General features: G+C 34.8%; 1 protein-coding gene across 1 annotated transcript in view; it reads right to left on the bottom strand.

Moving 5' to 3' along the window:
- The window catches only part of ROCK1 (Rho associated coiled-coil containing protein kinase 1), an 83903-nt gene that overhangs the window by 14031 nt on the left and 44596 nt on the right, over positions 1–25276 (bottom strand). Inside the window, 19 exon segments of the mRNA XM_029087151.1 lie at positions 2641–2806; positions 3303–3491; positions 3823–3911; positions 5358–5451; positions 6693–6858; positions 8664–8758; positions 10169–10238; positions 10864–11048; positions 11911–12071; positions 12985–13135; positions 14282–14388; positions 14960–15206; positions 15339–15430; positions 15811–15946; positions 16523–16571; positions 18230–18318; positions 22114–22180; positions 24827–24986; positions 25206–25276. Of these exon segments, the coding sequence (XP_028942984.1) occupies positions 2641–2806; positions 3303–3491; positions 3823–3911; positions 5358–5451; positions 6693–6858; positions 8664–8758; positions 10169–10238; positions 10864–11048; positions 11911–12071; positions 12985–13135; positions 14282–14388; positions 14960–15206; positions 15339–15430; positions 15811–15946; positions 16523–16571; positions 18230–18318; positions 22114–22180; positions 24827–24986; positions 25206–25276 (2384 nt within the window).

Genomic DNA, 25276 nt, shown 5'->3' with positions numbered 1-25276 from the left:
TATATATATATATTAAAATATAGATTTTCATTCTAAACATCTTCATGGTTAGTATTCATATTGCCAGAATTCGTTTAGATTCAGTATGAGAAATGTGAGTTCTAACAGTAAGTCGTCAACAAAATCACACAAGACAACCGTGACTGTACTGATTTATGAGACTTTTTGCTGTTTTGGAGCTAATACAGGCAACCTTCACGAGCAGTAGAGCATCTCTTTCCAATGTTCAAGAATTCATACTTCTCAGACTCTTCCACATTAACCACAAATGTGGAGATACTACCCTTGTCATCTGATTCTTTCCTCCCTCAGACTCTCTTACTATAATTTCATGTAGATCTCACCAAGGATTGCTGACTGGATCTTGCTTTGAGATTTATTAAGGTGATGGCTACGTGCAGGTATTTCAGAAAGTTGTACCTGTGCCCCATATTCCAAAAAGATTGTTGGTTTCAATGATCCACATTTGTTATTCCATCATCTTTGTGTAAAACATACTTTATAAAATAGGCTGTAAAATATTACGTGCTGCAGTTAAACCTGTAGGACAGTTCAACTGCTCAAATTATCTTGCCAATCAGATGAAAAGAATTCATTCACATCAAGTTAAGTGCTCTATGAAAGAAAGCCTTAAGTTCTTGATTATCTTTTGTCTTAACAAAGAAGAATTCTGTTTACAATCATGTAAGTACTAAGAATTCTTGAGTCCAACCAGGAGGAAGAGGCATTTCAAAGGCATCATAAAAAGCAAATTAACATTGGAGACATCAACTAAGACATGAGTTGTTATCTGAATCAATAATCAGGAGTGAGAGTTAAGAAAAATGACAAGAACTAAATACAAGGAAAATCTTCCTCAAAGTCATGATCCTTCCCATCTGGTGAAGCAAAAGACTGAGAATAGCCTGGATTGTCTAAACAAGCCAATCCCTACCTTGAAATCAGTGTAAGTTGCCCTCGGAGCTACCAGAACTTGAGGGGTTATTTAGCTCAAGGACAGACAGAAACCACCACCAAGTAAGATGCAGCTGCAACATGTGTTACCATGTGATTTCTTGGTATCTAACTCCAAACACAGAACTAAGTTTTCCCTATTTTTTTCTGAGTATTAGGAATTCATTTTAGTATTATCTTGAGTTTATTCAAAGACTGCAAAGCCGCCTGACATTGAAATTTTACAAGATGCTCTTCCTGTAAATTATGAATTCTACTCTTGTAGCCTCTCTGGTGGCTGGTAACCCAAGCTCCCTGATTAGACAAGACACTACCCCCCAGCCTGAACCTCTCTACCCTGCAGGACAGTGGAAAATGCCTGAGAGCCAGGGATTTCTCTGGAATTCCACCAACATTACTATTACACTGTTTCACACCAAGTTTTTTCTCAATTAAACCAGAGACTGCTCATCACCACAACTGAGACCATTTAATCAAACCAGACTTTTATACACGATTACATTATTTTGCATTTTCATTTTTTCCCCCAGTGCTTTTTTTACTGTGACAGGAAATGGAATATATCATACTGTAATTATTTATTTAGTAATTCTACCATTTATTTGCCTTAAATATTTTTAAGGAATGTCTTTGCCTTAAGAACAGATGCATCAACTAGAAAATCATATTGACTACGCATGAGATCCACCTCTTAAGATGCTATTCAAGGTGCTCTGAAGGAATGTCTATGTTTGGGCTACAGAAGTGATGAGAACTTAGCACACAGTTGAAGACAAACAACTTCACACAACTAAACTGTAGCAAATGAACTGCTGTGGTATGCCACCTTCTGTTTTGAAGACTAATTACTTGGTTTGCAGGAAGATAACTATGCGCTAGGTAATTTCCTCTTTCTGTGGCATGGGGTATTTCTACTTTGAACACTGTTCCCCCCCCCATAACATGAGTGCACTCCTTCTCTGCCCTCTACCTGGCTCTTTGACAAATATGTGAAATCTGATTATACTAATGTCACATAATCTCTTCTAATCACCTAAATTGCTTCTTATTCAGATCCTGATCAGTAAAAAAAAAATGAAGCTTTTTACTAGAAACTCAGTAAAAAATTTAAAAAGTAGCATGTAGGGACATGATCTAAATCTTGAGAAATCCTGATAATGTGTATTAGAAGTCCTACCTGTATGACACAGTAATACCAGCAACACAACTGCAGTAAAACCCAGAGGCATGTGTAGAGAAAAAGGCAAAGAAGATGAGAGAAATGAAAGGCTAGTAAGAAATAAATAGTAAAGGGGTCATGAGTATAGAAGACAAAAAGGAAGACTACAAGAACTTCCAGTAATTATGATGTTCTAATTAACAACAGAAAAGTTACAACTGACTTGAAAAGATCTTGCACATACTGAAATTTCTGCCCCAAAACTAAGTGGCAGCTCATAAAGCCAGAAGCCTAACTACACTCGACTCCAGAGATAAAACTGAAGATAACGTACCTTAATAAGGCAGACTTAAAGAAGACTTAAATATAAGCAGCTAAGTTATGAAATAAAACCAAAAAAAAGTGGAGGTTTAATATAGAAAGAGACAGCCTGAAGATTTTATAAGGACACCACTTGTTTGAAACAATACCTTCCAAAACTATGTGTATGCACAAAGTCAAGTAGTTCAAATAGGTTCTTCTCTTACCTGAAAGATTTCCATCCGTTTCATCTGGCTGGAGACTAGCAACACTGGTAGAATCCATTCCTTGCTGAAGGTCCAAAATTTTCCTTCGTAGTTGTTCTATGTCACTCTCTTTACTATCCAGCTGCATCTGGAGTTCGTTCCTGTATGTAGATTCTTCTGCTAGTTGCTGTATTTATATACACACAATGCATAGTTACTGTGATACCAAAAATATGCCACCCAAGTATTCTGAAAACAAAACTCATTACTATTTTTTAATATCTTTTGATAGCATAAATTATTATAGTAGAAATGTTCATTCAGCCTTAGAAAAAAGTTTAGAATCAAAGATCCAGCAATGCATTCAAGTACAAAACAGTCTGATTAATCTATTAAATTGCCATTCGTTTTGAAAAGGAGACCACCAACCAGTGAAAAAAACTGCACAGACAGTATGCTACACAGTATTCAGTTTTTTAGTCTTCACGATATATCAGCAACTTCCACAGTTAAGAATTTAGAAAAGAGAAATGAGAACAAGCACAGCTGCACACTTGTCAAGTTCTCTGCCTCACTAAAATTCTCTAGCCTAGAACATCTGAAACAGAACTTGTCATTTTTTCAAGTAGACTAGAAGCTACACATTTTTCCACAATGTGACAAAAACATTAAGATTATTTTACCGCTTGCATTTCGTTGAGTTCCTTTTGGTATTTCACTACCATCTGATTGAATTTCTCTTTTTCTTGATTAAGCTCTAACTGGAGCTTTCGGTTTTCCTTCTCTTTCTTCCTCAAATCTTGCATGTTAGCTTTCTTTCTGTCTATTTTAAAATCTTTCCGATTCATTATCTCAGCCAATTTGTTGACAGCCTGTTAAGAAAAAGGAAAACTAGTAAGAAAAATTAGATATGCAAGCATGTTTCATACAAAACTTCTAAGTTCCTCTAGTTATAGGATTCAACCAAAAAAAAAAAATCTTCACCAACATAAATGGCCCTTACTCACAACAGAAGTAATACTGAATAGTACATAGCATTAAAACTTATTCTTTCAACTGTAAATATAACAAATGCATACTATATATCATGATTAATATAAACTTAATCTCAAACAAACTAATAGTTGCACAAAAAACAATAAACTGAAAATATAGCTAATATGCAAAATAATTATTGTTATTAAATGGCATAAAAAGTTATACCTGTGTCTTCAGAGTTCTTTCAGTGTTAATGCTCTTCTCATAATGCATTCTAATATTATTGATTTCCTCCTCATTTTTTATTTTGTATTCTGTTAAAATAATATTCAACTTTGAGATATTTTAGGTCACAGTAAATATTTCTAAGCTTAATCACTTTTACAATTGAATCTTTTCCCCCCGCCATTTCCCTGTTGTGTCACCTGAGGTGCAAAATAGTTTGTCATTATAAAGGTTACTGGTTTAATGCTACTGTAATGATGGAAAAGTACCAGAAGGATATATGAAAAAGGCACCAAGATGAATACTAAAGCCAACATATTTATTTTTGTTTCCTGGTGATGACTAAGTTTGTTGCCCCTCTTCCTTTGTGTACGCACTACCGAAAGTGTTTCTGCAAGATGAAAAATTAAGTCAGTACCCACACAGAATAAGACTGATATGACTGGACTCACATTCAGTACAGATTCTCAAATCAGGTATAAAAACATCATGGGGCTTTCTTTAAACAAGGAACGACTCTTACGTTCCCCCTACCCTTCTCATATACCAGTTACTCAGTTCTACCAATCTTTCCATCATACTTCCAGTCTGCTGATTTGTTCCCAAAGTTTCCAGAATGTACACATTTCACTCATAAGGATTTCTCCACCAAAATTACAAACAGTTAAAGAACAATTTTCAAGTAGTTAAGTAACAAATTCCATAAACTAAAAATACTGAAAACTGCTTGCTCACCCAATCCCTGCTATTACAGAATTGCAAAACTAAGGGAAAATATTTCTGTATGCCTTCCTGCCTACATAATGTTTACAACAACATCGGCAACACAATTGATAAGGCCTTTACTCTCAGTCAACAGATATTAAAGCATGCATTCTGATTTTATAATGCTTGCTCAAATGCAAAACTATGGGAGTAAACTGAAAAATGAAGTAACTTCCCCTACAGTCAGAATGCATGTGAATAGAATGCCAATCCACTGATAGGCATGAGATCACAACTTAGAATCTAAGTGAGATCTTAAGGAAGTGGAAATACTGATACTACTTTACTGTAGATACTGGAGACAGAAACAAAAACTTTAATAAATATATTGTGTGCAATATGAAGCGAGTAAAATACTTTTCCTTAATAACTTCCACACACACAAGGCCATGGCTGCCAGAAGGGCCTTAGCAGACAATATATGGATAAGCTGTTTTCCTGACTCTGCCTGCAGGAACTTAGTGTTAACTTGCTTTATTAAAAGTAGGCAGGACCATGAGCAGAAACTCACTTTTTCTTACCTGCTACAGCTGAGTTTTTAATAGTTTTCAAAAATAAAGGCAGTGTATGGAAATGGAAGCAATACAGTAGAAAGTGGCAATTTACAAGGAAGATACATTTTCACTATGACTTATTTTTCAACAAGCCCAACACAGTAAGGAAGATAAACAGCAATGTCTTCTCCCATTGCCCATTTCCATTTTGCCACATATGCTTCAAATTCAATTATGCTTTATAATAGATGAATTAGAACTCCAAAAACGACATACCTTCCTCCTGTTTCTTAATTTTTTCACTGATCTCTGAATTTTCCTTTGTTATTAAATCAACATCTTTGGTTAATGTGTTATTAGTTTCTTCCAGCTAAATGAAAACAGACACATTTTAAAATAAAGAACTTGCCACTAATTCTAAAAATATTTGTAATATTATTATTTTAAATACCCTTAAATCTACAACAACCATTTACCAGAACACCTTCCTCAGATTATATATAAACAAAAAAATCTGCTTACCTTTCAAACCTGAATTTTTTAAAAATGGTACTTTTCTTTTAAGCTGTCTTGATTTATCAGAAGTGTCAAAATACACCTGTCCCAGAAAGAATTTTTTTTCTTTTTCCAAATTATCTTTGCAGAACTGACAACACTGTGGTATATAATTAAAAACTGAACTTAAGCAAAATTAGATTGTCAGTTATTGAATGGCAATTTTCAATTAATTTATGGTACTTTGAAAGAAGTAGTACCTAGAGGCCTAATCCTCTGAATCCAGACAGAAAAACTCTAGCATTCAAGGCTAGAGTAGATTCATGGTACCTGCTGCTAAATAATTGTCATACATAATGAAAAACAGCTATAAATCAGCATAAAAATAAAAATGAATTTGGTCTAACTCAAAGCATACACAGGTAAATATGTACATAGGTTTGCAAAAAAATAAAACTGAAAGAAAAACCATTACACTTTGAATATATTAGCTGCCAGAAGACACAGTCAGCATCACTTTGCTAATGCTTAAGAAATACATATTAATAATCAGACATAATTGCATTCCTGGAAAAAAGTTTGTTTGAAGCCTACAGAAACGATTGTGTATTGAACTGTCTGACAGTTAAGACACGTGTCAACCTGATGCTAATACTCAAGAGTTACGCTATAAACTATCTTCAAAAATTACAGCTGGGGTTTGTTTGCTTGTTTGAAATAGTTTACCAGTGGGAAGAAACTCCAGACTTTCAAGTTTCTTTTTTTAAAAGATTAAGTAATTTTTCAGTCAGAATCTCTAATACTCAGCTCCACAAAATTACAAGATTTTCAAAATATATTGGGCAATAACAAGAATTACAAAAGGCTTAATAACTGAACTATAGACGTTTGCTGGATTTTCAATCTGGCTTCTCCTCAGATTCATCGAGTCTATGTTTCTTGGTGAGTTTACATGATGGGATTTAAATGTTTAAGGTTCCAAGTGAGTCCAAAGCTCAGATAATTAAGTAATTATCACTTATGACCACTACATGACTTTATGAATTAAAATTAAAAGATAAATCTGTGTTTCCAGCTGGAGGATATACAGGTATTAATTACAGTGGAATAATTTACCCTTCTTATGATGCTGTCCTTATCAGTTATTTCTTGCCTGTGTCTTGATGCTGCTTTTTTGCTCTCCTGACTCAGCTCAAAATACTGTTCTTCAAGGAGTGCTCGTGCCAACCGTTCCGACTCAGCTTTGGTTTCAGCTAAATCCAACTGGGTGGTGAGAGTTTCTCTGTAAAAAGGACAATAAGATTTTGTTCTCCTATGCAAAATGCTCCAAATTTTCAGGAAGACTAACAAACCCAAATTATACCATTCAGCTAATTGTCATTATTTTAGTTTCTTAAGAAAAAGAAGATTTACAAAACCACACTCTGTGTACTTGTATCTTTTGATGGTTCACACAAGCTACAGCAGCAAGATTACTGCCACTCACTTAAGATTTCAATTGTCCATGAAATATCAACCCTTAGGAAACCAGGTATCAAATTCTCCTGCCTTTGAGGAACAAAAAATAAAATTAAATTGCATGTACAGTGTGGTACCTCAAAAGATACTTAACTCTAGCAGTATTAGCTACTGTTTTTACTGCTCTTGAATATGTGTACTCCAGGCTGTTTGAACAATACGGAAAATTCCATAAAATTTCTGAAAACAAACAGTGGTTCTATGCCTATGCAACGTTTTGCAGAAAGGCTTGCAAATTCTATCTACAGCTTGAGGGGCAGGGGATAGTAACTTAGGTGCAGTATCTCATTAATGTATACACAAATTCTAATCAGTTCAGCATACCAGCCAAACTTTCTTGCTCTTGCTTGGAGTACAGGCAGAGCTCCTATATATTTGCCTGCAAAGAAACCCACATAAAGCAAGGTGGCTAGTCTAACACCCATGAGTCAGATGTACCCAGCAACATGTGACACAGCCCACAGCATGCTGAGATAGCAGCAGCCATACATTACTGCAGTATGGGCTCATGATGCCCTTCCTGCACTGCAAAATAAAGAGAGATTTATGGAATAAAATACATATTGCTATGGAGTCCACTGATTTGATACATCTGTAGTTGATAAGGGCCTCTACTGTGAAAAGGTAAGGAAGTATACTCAGAGTCTGTCACAATTTCCATAGTTGTATATAGGTGAAAAATTTTTTATGATGAACACAAGAGTGTGGAGAACAGTGAGGGACTACAATAAAAATAAGAAATAAGAAAAAAGAAAAAAACACAAGAGAACTAAAGGGTCTCTCCTTCCAATCCCTCCCCCTCCTACCCATTTTCTTTTTAAGCTGGATACTATTCCTGAAAAACTTGCATATACAGGTATTTTCCTCCTACATCATATTTATTAACCTAACACCTTTTTTTTTTTCTCCTTTTCTTAGCCCACTGAAATGCACCATGAATACTGTACATAACCACCTCCCTTCAGATTGTTTTGCAATGCTGATGCTCAAGTAGACCAAGAGATCTAGACTTTAGAAGAAAAACTCTGCTTCATGCATAAGGCTACAGTCTCCTGCTTCAGAACAAATATATATTAAATAAACTGAAAAAAACAAGCTTAAAAAACTTCTTTCCTTATTTGCTAACTTAGAAAATAGTACATCACAATTAATGGCCATTGGATTAACTGGTTTTGCTGTAATCAGAAGTGTACTAAACTTAGAATTCAAAGTATTTTCATTATCTTTTCCTCAAATTATTTTATGGACCATAGAAATCTACCAAATAATTATCAGGGGAATATAATCAAATAAAAAAAGCTGTTACACAAACAAGATGATTATCACAATTTGTAATGTTTTTTCAGAATTTTGCATCTTCCTAAATTCTCAGAACTCATCATTCTTCTTCCAGACATTACAGTAGGAATAACCATATTTGGCTTTGTGTGTCAGCACAGGTAACATCCTATGTATTTGCCATTCTAATTTAAATTACCTTTGCATTTTAAATCTGATTCAAAATCTTAATCAATGAGAACATACTACATGGAAAAACTTATGTCTATTTGAGAAACACAATGGGCATACTTTTCGTTTTGCAATTCCTGCATTTTCCTTTGAGTTTCTTTATTCTTTTCATCAATTTCCTCTTTCAGTTCCTTAACCTGAGTTTTGTAAAGTGTCTGTAAAAGAAAGCATAAAAAAAGAATCATTATTCAAATAATACAGTTAAATTCTTCCTTGTTTTCACACTGGTTGGTTTGAACCTGTCAAACCCCAACACATGCTAGTACTGTCTTTAATGGAATTTCCTCTTTCCTGCCTGTCTGAGATGTTTCTTTCCAGTTTCCCTTGTGTAGGGACTTGATCAGATTAGTTTTCAGTTTTCTAGTTTGGTTTCCCATGTAGTTGTACAAACAACTGCTGACAAAAGGGAAGGCAGGCACTAGGACACAGCTGAGTCAGGTCTCTTGGAGACAACAGAACAAAAATGCATCCTCTTGTACCATCACTGTCAAAATGTTAGTCAAACAAACCTAATACTGTCCTATGCTTCCACCTGTTGTATTGTCTGCATCTATGTATCTTTTATCTTAGACTGTAAGTTTTCTGTGTACAGACTGACTATCTTAACTGATTCAATAGAGGTCTGATTTACATAAAATACTTCTGTTCTTAATTATTATATTGTTATTAACACCACCACTAATTCTGAAAGTTAAAATTTTATCTTCTACAGTAAAGTACTTTTCCTAAATATTCAGACTGAATTATGAATATCTCACTTAAACTACATGTTAATGAAAAAAGAGAAAACTGAGAATGAAAAACAACACTCTGGATCTTATTAGCAGTATGTTATGGAGAAATGCACAAAAATCTTTAATGCATAATGAAAAAACAATTGTATGCAGTTTAATAAACAGAAAAATTTTTATTGCCTCTCCAAGGAAGAACCAAACTTTAAAAGTACTTCCCAAAGTGGAATTAAACTGTCCATATTCACAAATGTATCTGAAGTTCAGGTGTTATAGAGCACCTCATGCTACTGTTTCTTTTCACAGAAATGAAACAGATCAAACTAAATCTATGAAATATATATTTTGTCTACCTGCAGTACCGAATAAGACTCTTTGGGGACTCGGGCGCAGAGAAGGTATCTTTTTACAGAAGGATGAAGAATATGTGCAGAATGCTACTGGATCTGTGGTTCTTAAACATACTTATGGTAGATCAATAGCGTGGAATATTTCCCAGTAAGTATGGAGATTTTGAACATCCTACAAAGTTTGCTGTTATGTCAGAAAAGTATCTCTTTTCCAACCTCATGATAGGAACTAGTCTGATGAATAATTCAGATAAGAGTTACTCAAGGTAATATATAAGACTGGACAAACAATACAAAGCAACATATCAGAAAGACTATCTCAAGTTCTCTAATTTCTTGTTCATTGCTTGTATTTCAAGCAGGATTTTGTGAATTGCTAATTTATGCCAGGTTATTTACATTAAGGAAATTTTAATGTCTAACTATTCACTGTTCAATGATTTAATGTCAAAATGTAGCACTCGCAATTCTTTGCAAGTCTTACCGAAAAATACTGCTCAGCTTCAAGCTGATCCTGAAGCTCACGCATTTGACCTTCATTTCCTCTGTACTGTCTTTGAAGGAATAAAAAAGGGATACATGTAAAAACTCAGCTACTAACAAATGACACAACAGTATCAACATTATTTCACAACAGTTTGCTGTATCCTAAAATTCTGATTTAATTACACTCTTTATTCTACCCTGATGATCATTTTAGTATGTGATTAGAAGACAAGAAATACTCTAAATGGAGAAATGTTAAGTCAGCTGAAGGAAGATAAGATAGAAGCCTAACCAATAAAAATTTCTTCAGTCACCTTAAGAAATGTTACGAAAAAGAATCAGATAGTTAAAGGGGAAGAAAGCTATTGACTCCCACGTAGTAAAACAAAAAGCCCTGTACAACTTAATAAGTAGTATCCCAGTCAATCCAAAAAGAAGTCACTCAAATAAAAGTGGCATTTATGCCTTGACATAGAATGATGAGACAAGAATTGTTCTGCATCATAGCTCATAACAAAAATATTCCAACACTGAAGGCTACATACAGAAATCATAACATCCAGCTAAAAATATTCTTTTAGTTTAGGAAAAAATGTCTATGCACTAGAGAACTTTTTTCACTAACAGGAACAGGCAAAACAGTACATGTATAATTAAGCAACTTTTTCCATTTTACTTCAGATTTTTACTTACTTAGCAAGTTGTGCCAACTCAAATTCCAGTAATCTCTTTGCTTCCAACAACGTATTGATTTCCTGTTTCAGCTGCTTCTCGGATCCCTTCAAGTTATCTGCTTCAAAAGCTTGAGCCTTTAATTCATTCTGTGCCATTATTCGCTTATTCGTCTCTTGTTCTAGCTGAAGTGTTAGATTCCTTACCTAAATGAGAAATATTTCAATTTAGGAGTGTTTGCTGAATAACCAATTGCACGTGGTTAAAAGTGTTTCATATATGGATTGTTTTATGTCAAATACCATTGCCTGGGTGCTACACATTATACAACGTGTAAAAATATTCCTAAATCTCCAAACACAGTTCAGGCAGTAATCTCACAGAATGCTGCTGCCCTTACAGAACATAAGGGCAGCATGTTCTGACATGATTCTGCATGGTGATAAAGCTTCCTGTTGTATTGGGTTTGCGTGGCAAGGTTTTGGTAGCGGGGGCAGGGCACAGGGGTGGCTTTTGTGAGAAGCTGCCAGAAGCTTCCTCCATGTCCGACACAGCCAAGTTAAGCTCGGGAAGCAGGGAGGGGTGGGGGGAGGTGTTTTAAGATTTGGTTTTATTTCTCATCATGCTCTGGTCTGATTGGCAATAAATTAAAATTCATTTTTTTCCCAAAGTTGAGCCAATTTGGCCCTTGCCAACAATTGGTGGATGATCTCTCTCTCCGTCCTTATCTCAACCCACAAGCCTTTCATTATATTTTTCTCTCCCCTGTCCAGTTGAGGGGGGGAAGTGTTAGAGTGGGCTTTGGTGGGCATCTGGCATCCAGCCAGGGTCAACCCACCACACCCGCACTTAGTTTATTTCAAAGTACCAAACGTATTTTATTTTATCTGAAAAGCAATAATGGAAGAAACCTAAATTGCCTGCTGAGAGGTCCTGCAAACCTCTTTGTGGATTTCAGATCTTATTATACAAGGAGGTCGGTGTAAGTGAATTTCATTTTCTATTGCTCAATGCAACTATAATTTCTAATTTACATACAAAATTTTTAGTGATGAACTTTTTACTTACTTCATCTTCCAGTCTTTCCTTTTGCTCAAGAAGGTGTTCCAGTTTCTGCTGAGATTGCTTCAGGTCAAAATCCAGCATGGAACACTGTTTTTCAGCTTGAACTATTCGATTTTCTGCCTTTTCTCTTGCTGCCCTTTCTTCCTTTACTTTTTTTTCCATTTCTAAACAAGATTAAGGAAATAAAAACAACAAAAATTAGTATGTAGCATCTGCAAGAATAATTCTGTAAACACAGTCTTAAATATTCTAATATTTTTCAGGCACGTTTGTTCAGCTCTTTAAGCTCTTCTGCTGTTAGACGGACTGATTACTGAGTAAAAAATTCCTGGCATTATTACAAGAAACACTAAAAAAGAAATATATTTCCAAATTGCATTCAAAGCACTGTAATATTATCGTGACAACTGTAAGATAAATAGTGAAAGAAATTTAAAAATGTAGATCTTGAAGTAATCATTATGAAATAAAAGCAAAGTTTCATTTCCATGAACAGATAGTAGAGGGAAAGAAAATAAATGCTACCATTCGTGTTAGCTTTCTGAAAAGTTACAAATTACATATGCAGATATCGATGACCTTCACAAAGAAAACCTGATATATTCAATTAAGATATCAAGACACATCTCTGGTTCATGGATATACATCTATAAAAGAAACGTCAACATTTCAGACAAGCCTAATACAACACCGATATTTTTAATGCAGTTACACAGGAATGAATGCTCCAAAACATCTGTCTTGATAGTGCACGCTTTCAATTCTGTTTAGCATTAGCCAGAGCTTCAAGATTCAATAGCATTTTAGAAGTCAAGGAAGGCTTTGAATTGCGTATGCAGCAAGATGTTCACAACATGAAGAAACAACACTATTTTTATGGTACAAGTACCATGTTAAAGAAAATAATTTTAAAAGTATACTTTTCATTAAGCATGTTTTAAAATTTGGGGTTTTATTTTCCTTATACAAGGGATTAAACACTGTATAAGACTACTACATTATAAGACAATGTGTTTTAAGATACCACGATCAAAATACTTATTATGTATTTACCTGAAACTTGCAAGAAACACTTACCACACATTGCAACTGATCTTGCCTCCTCTATTGACTGATGTTTGTCAGTTAACCGAGCTTTAGTCACTTTATGTTCATTTACTTCCTGTTCTAACCGGTCTTGTAATGATTTGAGTTTGTAGTTCAAATCTATCTCTAAATTATTCTTTTCCTAAAGATAAGAAAAAAAAATACCAGATATCTATACTTCTGTAGTAACTGAGGGAATTACATTTCCTTTCTTCCGTCCTTCAGTGTTAACTTTTTGCTATGAAGAAATTACCAAAGTTTTTTTCCGTGCTTAATAAAGAATGGTAACATATAAAAACTGTACTCAGTGCTCTGGAGAAAACTTCATTAACTTTTTTCAGTAGTCTATAAATCCATACGATAATGGAAACTTCAGTTTTAATAATTTCTAGTCACCTAAACTGGAAACATACAACTAATCCTCCAACACTATCAGAGCACAGAGGTATTTAAATGACTTGTTACCTGGATGCAATTCTGTTATTTCATTGTTGGGATTGCCAGACGTTAACAGTAACTTGTGAAACAAGCACTGGAGATGAGCTTTGAGAGACAGGGACTTGCCTTTGGATCGTTGCTCCACTTAACACCAAATGAGAATGGTAACGGCTTGCACCTTCCCTCATAGATAGTCATATCTCTCTGGTTCATTTGGATAGACCACACAGCACAGCAAGTCTTTACCTGACCTCAAAACACAGAGCTAACTATGTAGCCTAGCTGGAAAAAGGGTGCAGGATTTCCTTTTACTCTTCTTTATTTGTTTCTCCATCTTGGAGCAGGGATCAGAGATATTAGGGGAACATGCTGCTACCATTCTTTAGGAAGGAAGGAAAGGAAAAAACCTGAAATGCTCCAGCTCCAAAGTTGATCAAAAAGTCTTTCACTGATCCAGCCAAATTAAAATCCAGTAAAAGCAGAAATTTAAATTTCAGGTTTTTAAAAAGTTCAACTCATAGATTTTCAGGAGGCCAGTCTCTGCAGCGATAGTTAGGCAGATATAACAAAAATTACTTGCTACTGGCAGAAGGGTTGGATCCTTGAATCAGTGATAGAGAATGACAGATATTAATTTTACACCCAAAGCTACATACAAGTAAAGAAATACTTGAGGACTTGTGATACTTACCATCCTGATGAGATTGTAAATTAGCAGTATTTAGTTAATCATTTTAACAAAAGACTGTTTTACAGCAAGAACACAGGACTTAGCAACATCAATAAATACTATTTGAAATACAGTCAAAAGCTGCCAAGGAACATTAGCCTCAATATCATTTTACCATACCTTTTCCGAATGATTAAGCATATCTTGTGCTTGTTTTCTTTCTGCTTCCACTCTTTCAAGATTGTTTTTAATGTTTTTTACTTCTTCTTGCAAAGTTGTAATCCGAACTGCCAATAACAAATGAAGTATCATTCAATATTAGTTATTTGACTTAGATCAATAGCCTTTTCAACCTTTATTGATTTCTGGGCCCCTAAAATATTTACACTTTCAAGTTTTTCAGGTACACAAAGTCTGTACGTTGTAAAGGAAAGTGATCCTTTCAGCCACGCCTTATGCATGCCATTAGTAACAATACACAAAACAATCACGTGCAAAACTTGGTACCTGCCTTCCATCACTCCCAATATCTAATATGCACCAAGGCAATAAGTCAGTGTTGTGCCTTCTCTAGCATTGTGTCAGCTTTTCATATTTTTTGTACCACTGGACTCCAGACATTTAGTCAGGACAGCCCCACAAACTTACAATCAGTGGTTTCCCACTCTGATTTTGACTGTCTCCTTCCCAAGAGCTGCTCAGACATGATCAGGAAGCAAGATCCAATATTTAGAAACTGTTCTATTTAGTCGTACTCAGTCTGCAGGTTGGCTTTCCTCCCTTTATGTAACAGTACTTTATTTAATAAAGTAGGGTTATCACAACTTTTTTGGTAAAGCATAAATACAGAAGAATTACCCTGTAGTTCTCCAATCATTTCAGATCCGTGACTTCTGTCCCTTCGTTCCGACTCCAAAGCCGCTTGCAGTTGGTAATAATCTTTCTCCACCTGCAGTTTTGTGCTTTCTAGAACTCTGCACCTTTCCTGCAGTTCTCTATTCAGTGACTCTACCTGACTTAATGACTTGCTCATTTCTGTGTTACCCTTTCTCAGTCTTGCTGCTGTATCCGATTCCGTCCTCAGCAAATCATTTGCTTCTTCTAGCTGTTAAAATACAACAGACAAGATTCTCCAATATAAAAATTATTTGGATCAGTTTTGTTGTAACTGAATGCTCAATACTGCTTCTCAAATCTAAAAAAAAAAGAATTAAGACAATGAACAGAAGCAACATACTTGTTTTTGTAACTGTGTTATCTTCTCATTTGTAATTTGAGAATGCTGGCTGATTTTTTTCAAGTCTTCCATCTGATCTTTTAGTGTGGACACTAAAGAGAAATTATACCATTAATACATCAGATTGAAAAAAAATCCTTAGTGTTTTGGTTTTTTTCTATTTTACGCAAACATACATACTCAAATGAATTATTGGCATATAATAGGTCTTTTGTTGGCTTTTTGCTTATATACATTTTTAGGTCAAATACTGTGCTTGCAGAACAACAATGCACACTGTAGAGAATAGAATTTGAAAATAAGACAAAAATACTGTGTTCTCATTAAAACTCAAATGAACTCAAAATTTGTGTTAATCATTTGAAAATATCCCTTACAAGCTGCGTAGCACTTAAGATGATAAGGTAGCAAATTATTCACCGAAATGCATCATACACCTCATCAGTGTCCATGTTTGGACAACATGGCATACCTTCGTTCTCCACATTCCGTCTTTTTTCATTCTCTTGTTCAATTTTTCTTTGGTACTCATTTATCTTATGCTGCAATACCATCTTTTCCTTCTCAATCTGAGACACTGTAGATTCCAAGTTCTTTCTTTGATTTCCCTAAAATTAGAAGCATTGTTAATTTCTATTTACATTTAAAAGAATGATCCCCAAACCAGTATCTCTGCAACTAATTAATCAAGGAAACGGATGCATTGTTTCCAATGAATGAGTTTCTGCCTTCCTTGAAAAGGTTGTCAGAAACGATGGCTTTTTCAACTTCTACATGACAAATCTATGATATTACTGGAAAAGTTATTGTAAACATTATTGTATGCATGTAACTATCAAAATTATTAAGAGACAACATAAGAGACAACAAAATCATCTGTACATGAATTTTTAGAGTAACCAATTTTGATAAGCTTCAAAGAAATCACGATAAGCAAGACTTAAGCAGAGGAAACTGCTATTCAGAATTCAGCATGATTTGCAAAAAGAAGAAGTTTTGGAAAATTTGTACCAAAAAAAAAGAAAAAGTATCTCCCAATGCTATGTATTGAAATGTGATGGTTTGGTCTCAAATTTAAATGCAGAACAATATTTTAGTCACAGAAGAAATATCCTAAATCATGGAAGTACTATCCACATTCTTTACTCAACTAAGGAGACTTTATTGAGGAAAAAAAAAATTACCTCTTCATCCAGTTCTTTTATTATCTTGTCTAGCTTTATATTTGAAGATCTAAAAATAAAAGAAAATCATTTAAGTAATATTTGAGAAGGATACATTATACATAGTATTTTTCTAGTGAAATTTGGACTCTCATTAAAGTAAACATTTCTATTTTGGCTAAGGCTATTTTGTAATAAACATTTAAATTGAAGAAAATAATCAATCATTGGAAATAATTTGTAAAATATATTATTAGGTATTTATCAACTTTGCTGCAGATTATATATGCATTTTATATATATATAACATATATAGTTTATATTATATATATTTAAAACATATTTACAATATCTGTATTAAAATATTTTTATATATATATTTTCTCCTTTAATCTGCAAATGTCAAAACAGCGTACGTACATAAAAGCTTATCATTAGAACTAGAATACCTTGGTGAACTGCTAAAACTTCCTCCATCTGTGAACTTTTAAAAAATCTAAAATGGTTCATTAATTCAAAAGTAGACAGCTCCCTATTATGGATAAAGATATCTGAATAACATTATTTGAAAGTCTCTCTGTTGAAGCAATGTATTAGAACATAGTACTATAGAGAGAACATGGTTGAGTGCATAGTAAAACCTCAATGACACTGACACATCCATTGCACTTTGGCAGCTAGCTATCCCTCTTCAAAGAGATAACAAAAAGCACCCAGACTATGTTGCCTGGCAGGTACAACAAGGAGCAATTACAGCAATATATCCTAACTCTGCAGTAAACGGTCCGATGCACCAGAACACACTGTTGTGCTCTGATAACTTCAGTAGCACTGCAGGAAGACAGTTCCTGACTATCTTTCAAGCAATGTAAGTCCTGCTTGTGGAAAGCAATCAGAACATGTGAAGTTATGTTTAAGTGAACAACAGTGGCACACAGTCTAAATTCCCACCTGATAATTTTGGCTACCAGTTCCCACTTAAATAGCTTGTACAGCTATACCCTATGGTCCTAATTCACAAGCCTAAATTCTTCTTATGTCCTATACGCAGTGTTGCCTCCTGGCTTTATTTAGGCCTTCAGGAAAAGACTTCAAAAGGAAAAGCTAACTGAAAGGGAATTTAGTTGGCATCAATCTGAGTAAAAATTTCTAATTATCAGCAAAGAAGAATCTCAACTGTTTGTTCATAAGTCTAGTTGCAATAAACTGACAAATTCTCATGTAGGTACTTCTTCAACATGGTAGAAACAAGACTTCAGAAAGTAAATAGTTGTTCATATCTATCAGTCACAGAAAAAAAAAAAAAAAAAAAAAAAAGGAATGTGGTTTTCCAACCAGTGCCATGTATTTAGAAACCTGACAGTTAATTTTAATAATCCAATATAGGCTGTATATACAGTACTTTATGTTTTTTTAAAAATCAGCATGATCATTGTGTACCTCAGTCCGATAAACATCTGAATTCAGAGTACTGGGTAAATTCAAACATTCAAGTGTTCAGGAAGAATGTCTTACATAGGTGCCAAAAACCAAAACATTTTCTTCATACTATATTCAAGAAAACTATTCAAATATTGTTTTAGAATGACTTAAATCTGTGCCTGGAATTCCCTTGGAGAACTACATTACCATTCTTAGTGTTACTCTGGTAATCCCTAAAGCAGTAACACAGAACTGAAGTGTTAGATGTATTTAAATTATATAAACAATTAAAGTTCAAAGTCTCACCTGCACTTTTGCTCCATTTCATCTTTCAGCTGCATTTCATTATGTAGTTGTTCTTCCAATTCATAGATCATCTTCTGCATATTTTCCAGCTTTAAATATATATTTGTACATGAAAGAACATGCATTAAATTTAAAAACTTCAAAAAAGTATTTCAGAATATTCAGTGCTGCTTATGCTGTATCACAGCTTACTCACTTCTACCTAAACACTAGATTTTTATATTATTATGTGATCCCCCTCTCCAAATTCTAGAGAAGTTAGTTACAAGAAACAACTTTAATATTATGCAGTTTTATAATTCAAATGCACATAAAATTTCAGGGTTCTGTCAAAATTCATGAGACTAAGCTAAGTACAATCTTCCTCATTTTAAGTATCTTCAGAATCAGACTAAAGATACTACTGCAAAGATACAAGAAAGCATTTTAACTAGTCTCAAAATTTCTTTTTCTAGTATGAACCACCACATGTATTTTGAAGGGCATCTTCAAGCTCTCAACAAGTTCAGGAAGCACAACCACACCTGTCAGTTATTAACAATGGGGGGAAAAATGTTCTTAACTATTTAGTCAGAAATAATTTTTACAGCTAGCACTTTCAAACAAGCTTCAGGTGTTAATACAGAACATGACTGTACAGCATGTACTGTTTGCCAGCAAGATGAATTCTGAAATTCAGTCTTTCATGTAGTCTCAAAATGTCTACCTGCCACTGGATCTCTGGGCACAATAATCCCACTCCAACATCAGCAAAATCCTCAATTAACAACAAGACGGTGTCAACTTTGAGGAAGCTCATGAAATCAACCCTGTGCTGGGTTTTAAACCTTTTCACTGATCTTGTCAGGATTTCAGCCTTATTTAGCTTTCCCACATTTCCCTCAACTCTCTTGGAACTGCAAGAGCAGAATTACAGTCCTAACATAGACAATCTTCAAAGCAACATACTCAAGTGGTTCTGACCCTTTGCTTTTTTGTTCCTTGTTCTAACTTCAAAAACTCTGACAACTGCCCGACTCCTTTTGCACAATCATCCCAGAAAAAGGAGCAACAGAAAGTTCCTCCTACATCTGCTCTTCCTTTTTCCCTCCCCCCATAAAATATGCTTAAAGAAACTAGAATTGCTCCCTAAGTTCATGAAGGGGAGACAAATTATGCTTGTCTCCATCTTTCTTGATGGTAACAGTAAGTGTTCTCAACAAGGAGTGCCCTCTATACGGTCCTAAACTAAGATTTCAGTTTGGAGACATATTGTAGCATGATTTATCCTTATTAAATGACGAAGTTATTGGCGAGATTATTTTTGCCTACTTCCAGGCAGGCATTTTTCTTACTTCCTACTTTCATCAATCTGTTCTCCTTCCCATTGTAGCAGGAAATAAAGCATGCGGCACTCAGGTGCTCTTGAGAACTGGAGTTTGTCTCTTATTTCCTCCTTTTGCTTTCTTTCATGTTCTTAAGCTGCTTTGACGTTTTCAGAGGAAAAACTCAGACATGGTGACTGGGGACTAACTAGAAACTACGTATTTTAAATATTCACCACTATACTTATTTACCCTCAGACATGGTGACTGGGGACTAACTAGAAAATATTCACCACTATACTCATTTACGACTACCTATCTCAAAGCCCTGAAAGAGCAAGGAAACACTGGAAGAAATAGACTTCCCAGCACTTACTGGAAAATCAATTACCAGTGTGATATACAACATAACACCATGTAGAAAAGACAATGGTCGTAGTCAAAAAACACAGAGATGGCCTCTAAATCTAAACTCTGAGGAAAAAGGAAGGAAGACCACTACACAACACATTTATCTGCTTGGTATGAACCACTGAGAAATAAAGCAAGAAGCAAAGCTATTTAAAGGCTAGCTCTCACTTTGGTAAAAAGGGACCGCAGCTAATAGGCAAAAACACAGGGTAAAGAAGCTTCGATGTAATTGCCCTTCCATTTCTTGGTTACTCATTTTATAGGTGAGGAACAGGAAAAGTGTGCTTACAGCAGAGAAGCCAAGAAAAATCCCTCTGGAACTGCTATACCATTTTTTTTTTTCCCCCATCCCCTTAAAAAAAATCACCATGGCATAGTGTGTCTGGTTCTGCATCCTGAACAATGAAGAAAACCAAAGACTCAGTGCAAAAGAAACTGTTAATCTCCTCTTTCTTAATATCTGAGCTGTTTACAGGTGGTAATGGTAGCACTAAACCAAAGTAAATAAACAGATCTTCAAAGGGGTCTGAAATTCAGTTAAAGGAGATAGAATTCAATTGTTCTCCAACTTCATGGTCTAATTCTGTGAAGTTTTACACACCTGCTAAATGTAATTAATTTCTTCAAAATTTCTGCCACTCAGTCCCTCCCAAAAGACACTCAATATCATGCCAAAATGCAGACAGACCAGATAACATCATGTGTTAATATTTCCAGAACTAATTAATTTGCTAACCATGTGTTAACATTACCGTTTTCATTGCAGCATGTAATGAAAGAAAAACAGCTGAGAAAAAACTGTGGGGTAAAAATAATCTTGTAGTAAAGACTTAACATTTATTTAAACCTCTCTATATCATTAATATCGTTCCAGAGTTTCACCTCTCAAAACTGTTAAAAATCACAAGTCATTCAAATACTCCTGACAATATGAACAGGACTCTTGAGGGATCTTTAACTACATGCAGGTGGCTGTATCCCACTAATTATACCAAGTCCATTCAGTAACTCTCTTCAAAGTCAAAGGCCAGCACACAACTTTAAGTATCTGCACATATTTGAAAGTCTGGTTCTGTTTTTAATTTTACTATATTAACAGCCAAATGCTTAAGAGGAAAACAAAACTTATGGAACATATCAACATATATAAGGAAATCAAGACACTTCAATGCTTAATAAGTTCAGTTAGCCCAATAAAGCACATAATCAGTTCCCTTGCCCTTTACAAATTTTCTCTGGGTAATACCATATACCATTAAAACCTTTATATTGCAAGTTTAAGAGAAAAGGGAACATGTATCAGTTATTTGCTTCTCTTCTACTTTAAATGGAAGACATCATAGAAAAAAATACTAACAAAGAAAATCATAGTCAAAGCCAAGAAGATTTATTTTAGAGTTAATTATCAATTTTTTTGTCAGTGTTTTCTTCTGGAAATAATGTAATTTGTAAACTATCAAACCATTTTAAGGGAATGGCTTGATTTACACCAGAACTCACACAGAATCCAAGCAGGCCTCGTTTCCAGCACCTCAGCGTACACTCCTGGAAACCTGATTGCCAAGAAGCTTGGGAAGCAGTAACTAAAAGAATTCCTGAACATTTCTTGCTAGGTGAACTGCCCTAGAAATGCAGATCCTCAGTGCCCCAATTCCCAACAGCTTGTGATGCACCCTTGGGATGGGACAGAATACCCAAGCTTGGTACATTATCTGCCACCTCCCACTTGGTTCATAGGAAGTCCAGCTCCAGTATGAAACTGGCGGGTTGCTGGAAAGCCCAAGCTTCCCATCACACTCATGTCCAGACTTCAAGATTGTCACAAAGCCAGAGTACATCTGGGATCTATAAGGCACTCCAAAAATACTGCACAAACACTTTCATATTTCTAAAAATAGAAACTGTGAATCCAGTTCCACCAAAAGAGTATGCAGCTTTAGCTATTTTATCCCAACTCAGAAAAATCAATGTTATATGAAGAACTGAAATTCTGCTTTTCTAATAACTTTAATAGGCAGGTCATACAAAACTGTTACAATTTATGCATTGATTTTCCATATTCCAAGCACTAAAATAACTTGAGATATTTAGAACTAAAATAATTTATTCCCATATACACAATAGACTCTTTACTAGGATCCAACAATGCTGAAAATCAGTGAAACATACCACACTTTTATCCACACTGGAGCCTGTTCTGTTATCATTGGAATTTTCTGCAGAGACAGCTAAATACCTGTAAGAACATTTAAAAAGTTTTATTTTAATAGTTGTTTAAAAATAAGGTCATGAAAAAAACAGAGTACAACCACCCTAAAACATAATCTCTGGATTTTTTGTTCCAAAATGTGGATAACCTAATAGTAACAATCAGATTTTTTTTTCATTTCTGTATTTATTATCCTTTAAGATTTTAGCAAATTTAATTGAAAAACCTCACAAAATTTATTGTAAAGGGTAAAGTAGAAAGTTGCAGCAGACCTCCAGAAAAAAAGGATTTCTGCCAAATACTAATACAGCCACTTTTAGTTTTTTTCATAGCCATTAAAAAAAAAAATAAAATCTTTGCTTTCCATGGTTACAAGACTCTCATTGGCTTCCATCCCATAAATATTTACTCAGGCACTTATGCAGCAAGTAACAGCAATGAAGCAAACTCTTCAGAGATTGTGTAACTTTCAACAAAGTTACTAAGAGTTCCACGCACAAAACGTTTGTAGTGAAGACAGAATTCTTATTTTACATAAGTTTTTTCAAAAAATACCACAAATTTCTATTCATCATGATTCTGAAAAGTCAGGTATTACTGACTGTAATGCACAAATTACTATCATCAAATTCCTTTGTTATTTGATATGATATTCTTGGCCTGATAACTGTTCTAGAGAGACATAAAGCATCTCTAACTGCATCAGATTATGTGAGGAAAAACTCTCCAACACATGAACAGAGGAAGATGGACACATCCTCTTTTTTGTTTCACATGCATTATTTTGAAATAAACAACAACCTCTCCAAAAGATCAAGGAAGGTCAAATCAAAGACATCTCTAAAGCAAAGGTCAAATTAAACATCAAGACAGCCAAATGACAAAGTGGAAATGGAACAGTTCTCTACAGAAAGAGGCTTGCTGTCTTGAATACAAGAAGCCACCATATTTTGTACACTAGGGCTGTTGAGCAGTAAGAATGTGGTATTTAAACAGGCATAGCACCAGCTCCATCAGAATACAGAAGAGCACACACAAGCCAGATAGGGCTGCAAAGTGTGCTCAGCTAGTATTCCAAAATCTGTTACAGGTGAAGTTCGATAATAAACAACCATATTTCCTAGTTTACAATCAATGAGATTACAGATGTAGAAAGCATTCTATACTAAAAGATTTTCTACTTCCTTTAAAGACAGAAGTCACATCATTTACCTAGACTGTCATTTCTTTAAACTCTCCAGCATACATGAATAAGAGGAAACTGAAGGAAAGGGAGGAGATAAATGTGCAACTTTTTTCTGAATGTGCCATTTTAAAAATGTTTCAACTATTTTCAATACAAAAAGGAAATACAAATTAGTATTGCAGGTTCAGCAAGTATGAATGATCACTTCAGACTCTGACACTATTACACCAGTAGAGTATTACAGGACAAAATCCTATTCAAGGACAGCAATTTAATTCTAGTAAGCCTACGAAGTTATGAGGGTATTTAGTATCAGAATTTTTCAATGACAGCAAAACACAGCCACTTAGCTGTCTAAATTCCTGATGTCCCCCAAGAAAGAACAAGGGGAGAGAAGAAATTCTGTTATTAACAAGCTTCTGTATGCTACTTCACTTTCTTGATAATATATACCAAAATCTTCCTGCAAGGCAAAAACTAAGACTTTTAAAAATTATAGACTAATATCAGATCGGTTGGTGAAATTTCTGAACTGCTGAACTCACACAAATCCTAAGCAAAGCTTGCAAGTCCTCCTATGCCTTACTATACAGAAAGCAACAACAAATCCAACTCTTTGCAGAGCTGGAAAGAATTTCACCACAGGCTTGGAATAGTTGTTCCTCCTTCCATCCAAGGACAAAAACCAGATTTATTTCCTTTAAGGCTTTCCTATCCAGAAATGCTATTAAAATTAATAGTCTCTGTCTGACATGGTCTACTAGAACTTTTAGCCCATTTTAAGCCTGACTGACACCCACCACAATTAAAACCAGCTTTCAAAGTAAGAAAAAGTTATTGAGATTTTTGAAGGTAGATACAGCTATCCATAGTGCCTACAATAATAATGACTGTTAAAAGTATGAATTAATATAATTTTAACTTATGTAATTTAAAGTCTTCTAAGCAACAGTGAAAACTGTAAAACATGACAATCTCAGTCTGCAGTGGATGAGTACTCGGGGCAGGGAGAGGGGCGAGAAAAGTTATGAAGCAGGTAACAGGTAAGTAGAAAATATTTAATTTATCACATGCTAAAACACCGATGTGAAGTATAGAATATTCATATATAGCTCAGGAACAGCAGCTTGCACCAAAACAAAGTGACATTCATATCCCCAGTTCATGACTCTACATATATAACAGTGTTCTGCAGGCACTCTGCTTAGTAGCTGCAACAGTGGATTTCTCTTACTTAGCTTATGCAACACCACTATATAATGTTCTTAATGCAGAATAAGACATTCACAAATTCCCTGTGGTAATGTAAGGTACTGATGACTAGCGGTACTAGTTATCATTACTGAAGTGTCAAAACAGTATAACTTATTAGGATTCTGAATCATTAATAAGAATCTGAAAAGGTCTCTATCAAAATACTGGTTGGTAAGAGGCAGAAATAGTGTTGTCAAAAGAATAAACCATTAGCCTGCTTCGTGCATACGTACCGACGGTTGCTGTAATATGTAAATCCTACAAAAGGAAGTTGGTTGCCCACAAATGCTTTTGGTATGGGAAATGTTTCCTCCTCTCCTTTGTCTTCTTCCAGATCATCAAAATTACTAGTGTCAATGTCACTACTTAAGTCAGGCACAACTGGTGCTACAGCTAGAAAAAAAGCAGAACAGTATGATAATGATTGCTGTATTTCTTAAGTGACACAATCAAGAATTTTTGGGAGGAATTTTTCTTTGGGGTCTAATCTCATTCCTTGGTACAGAGTAAATAAAACTTAAAATTCCATTACAAAGAAATTTGGCAGTCCTTTTGCTAACATAATACACAAGTAAAACGGATTGCTGTCTCTGAGAAAAGCATTATACTTACTGTCTCTGAGAGTTTCCCAAGCCCATTGATCATTTTTGAAGAAAAGGTGCCGTTTAATTTCTTCTACGCCA

The sequence above is a fragment of the Antrostomus carolinensis genome, unplaced genomic scaffold (assembly GCF_000700745.2).
Source record: "Antrostomus carolinensis isolate BGI_N321 unplaced genomic scaffold, ASM70074v2 scaffold1781, whole genome shotgun sequence".
Classification (NCBI taxonomy): Eukaryota; Metazoa; Chordata; class Aves; order Caprimulgiformes; family Caprimulgidae; genus Antrostomus; species Antrostomus carolinensis.
This window is presented reverse-complemented; position numbering and strand designations above follow the sequence as displayed.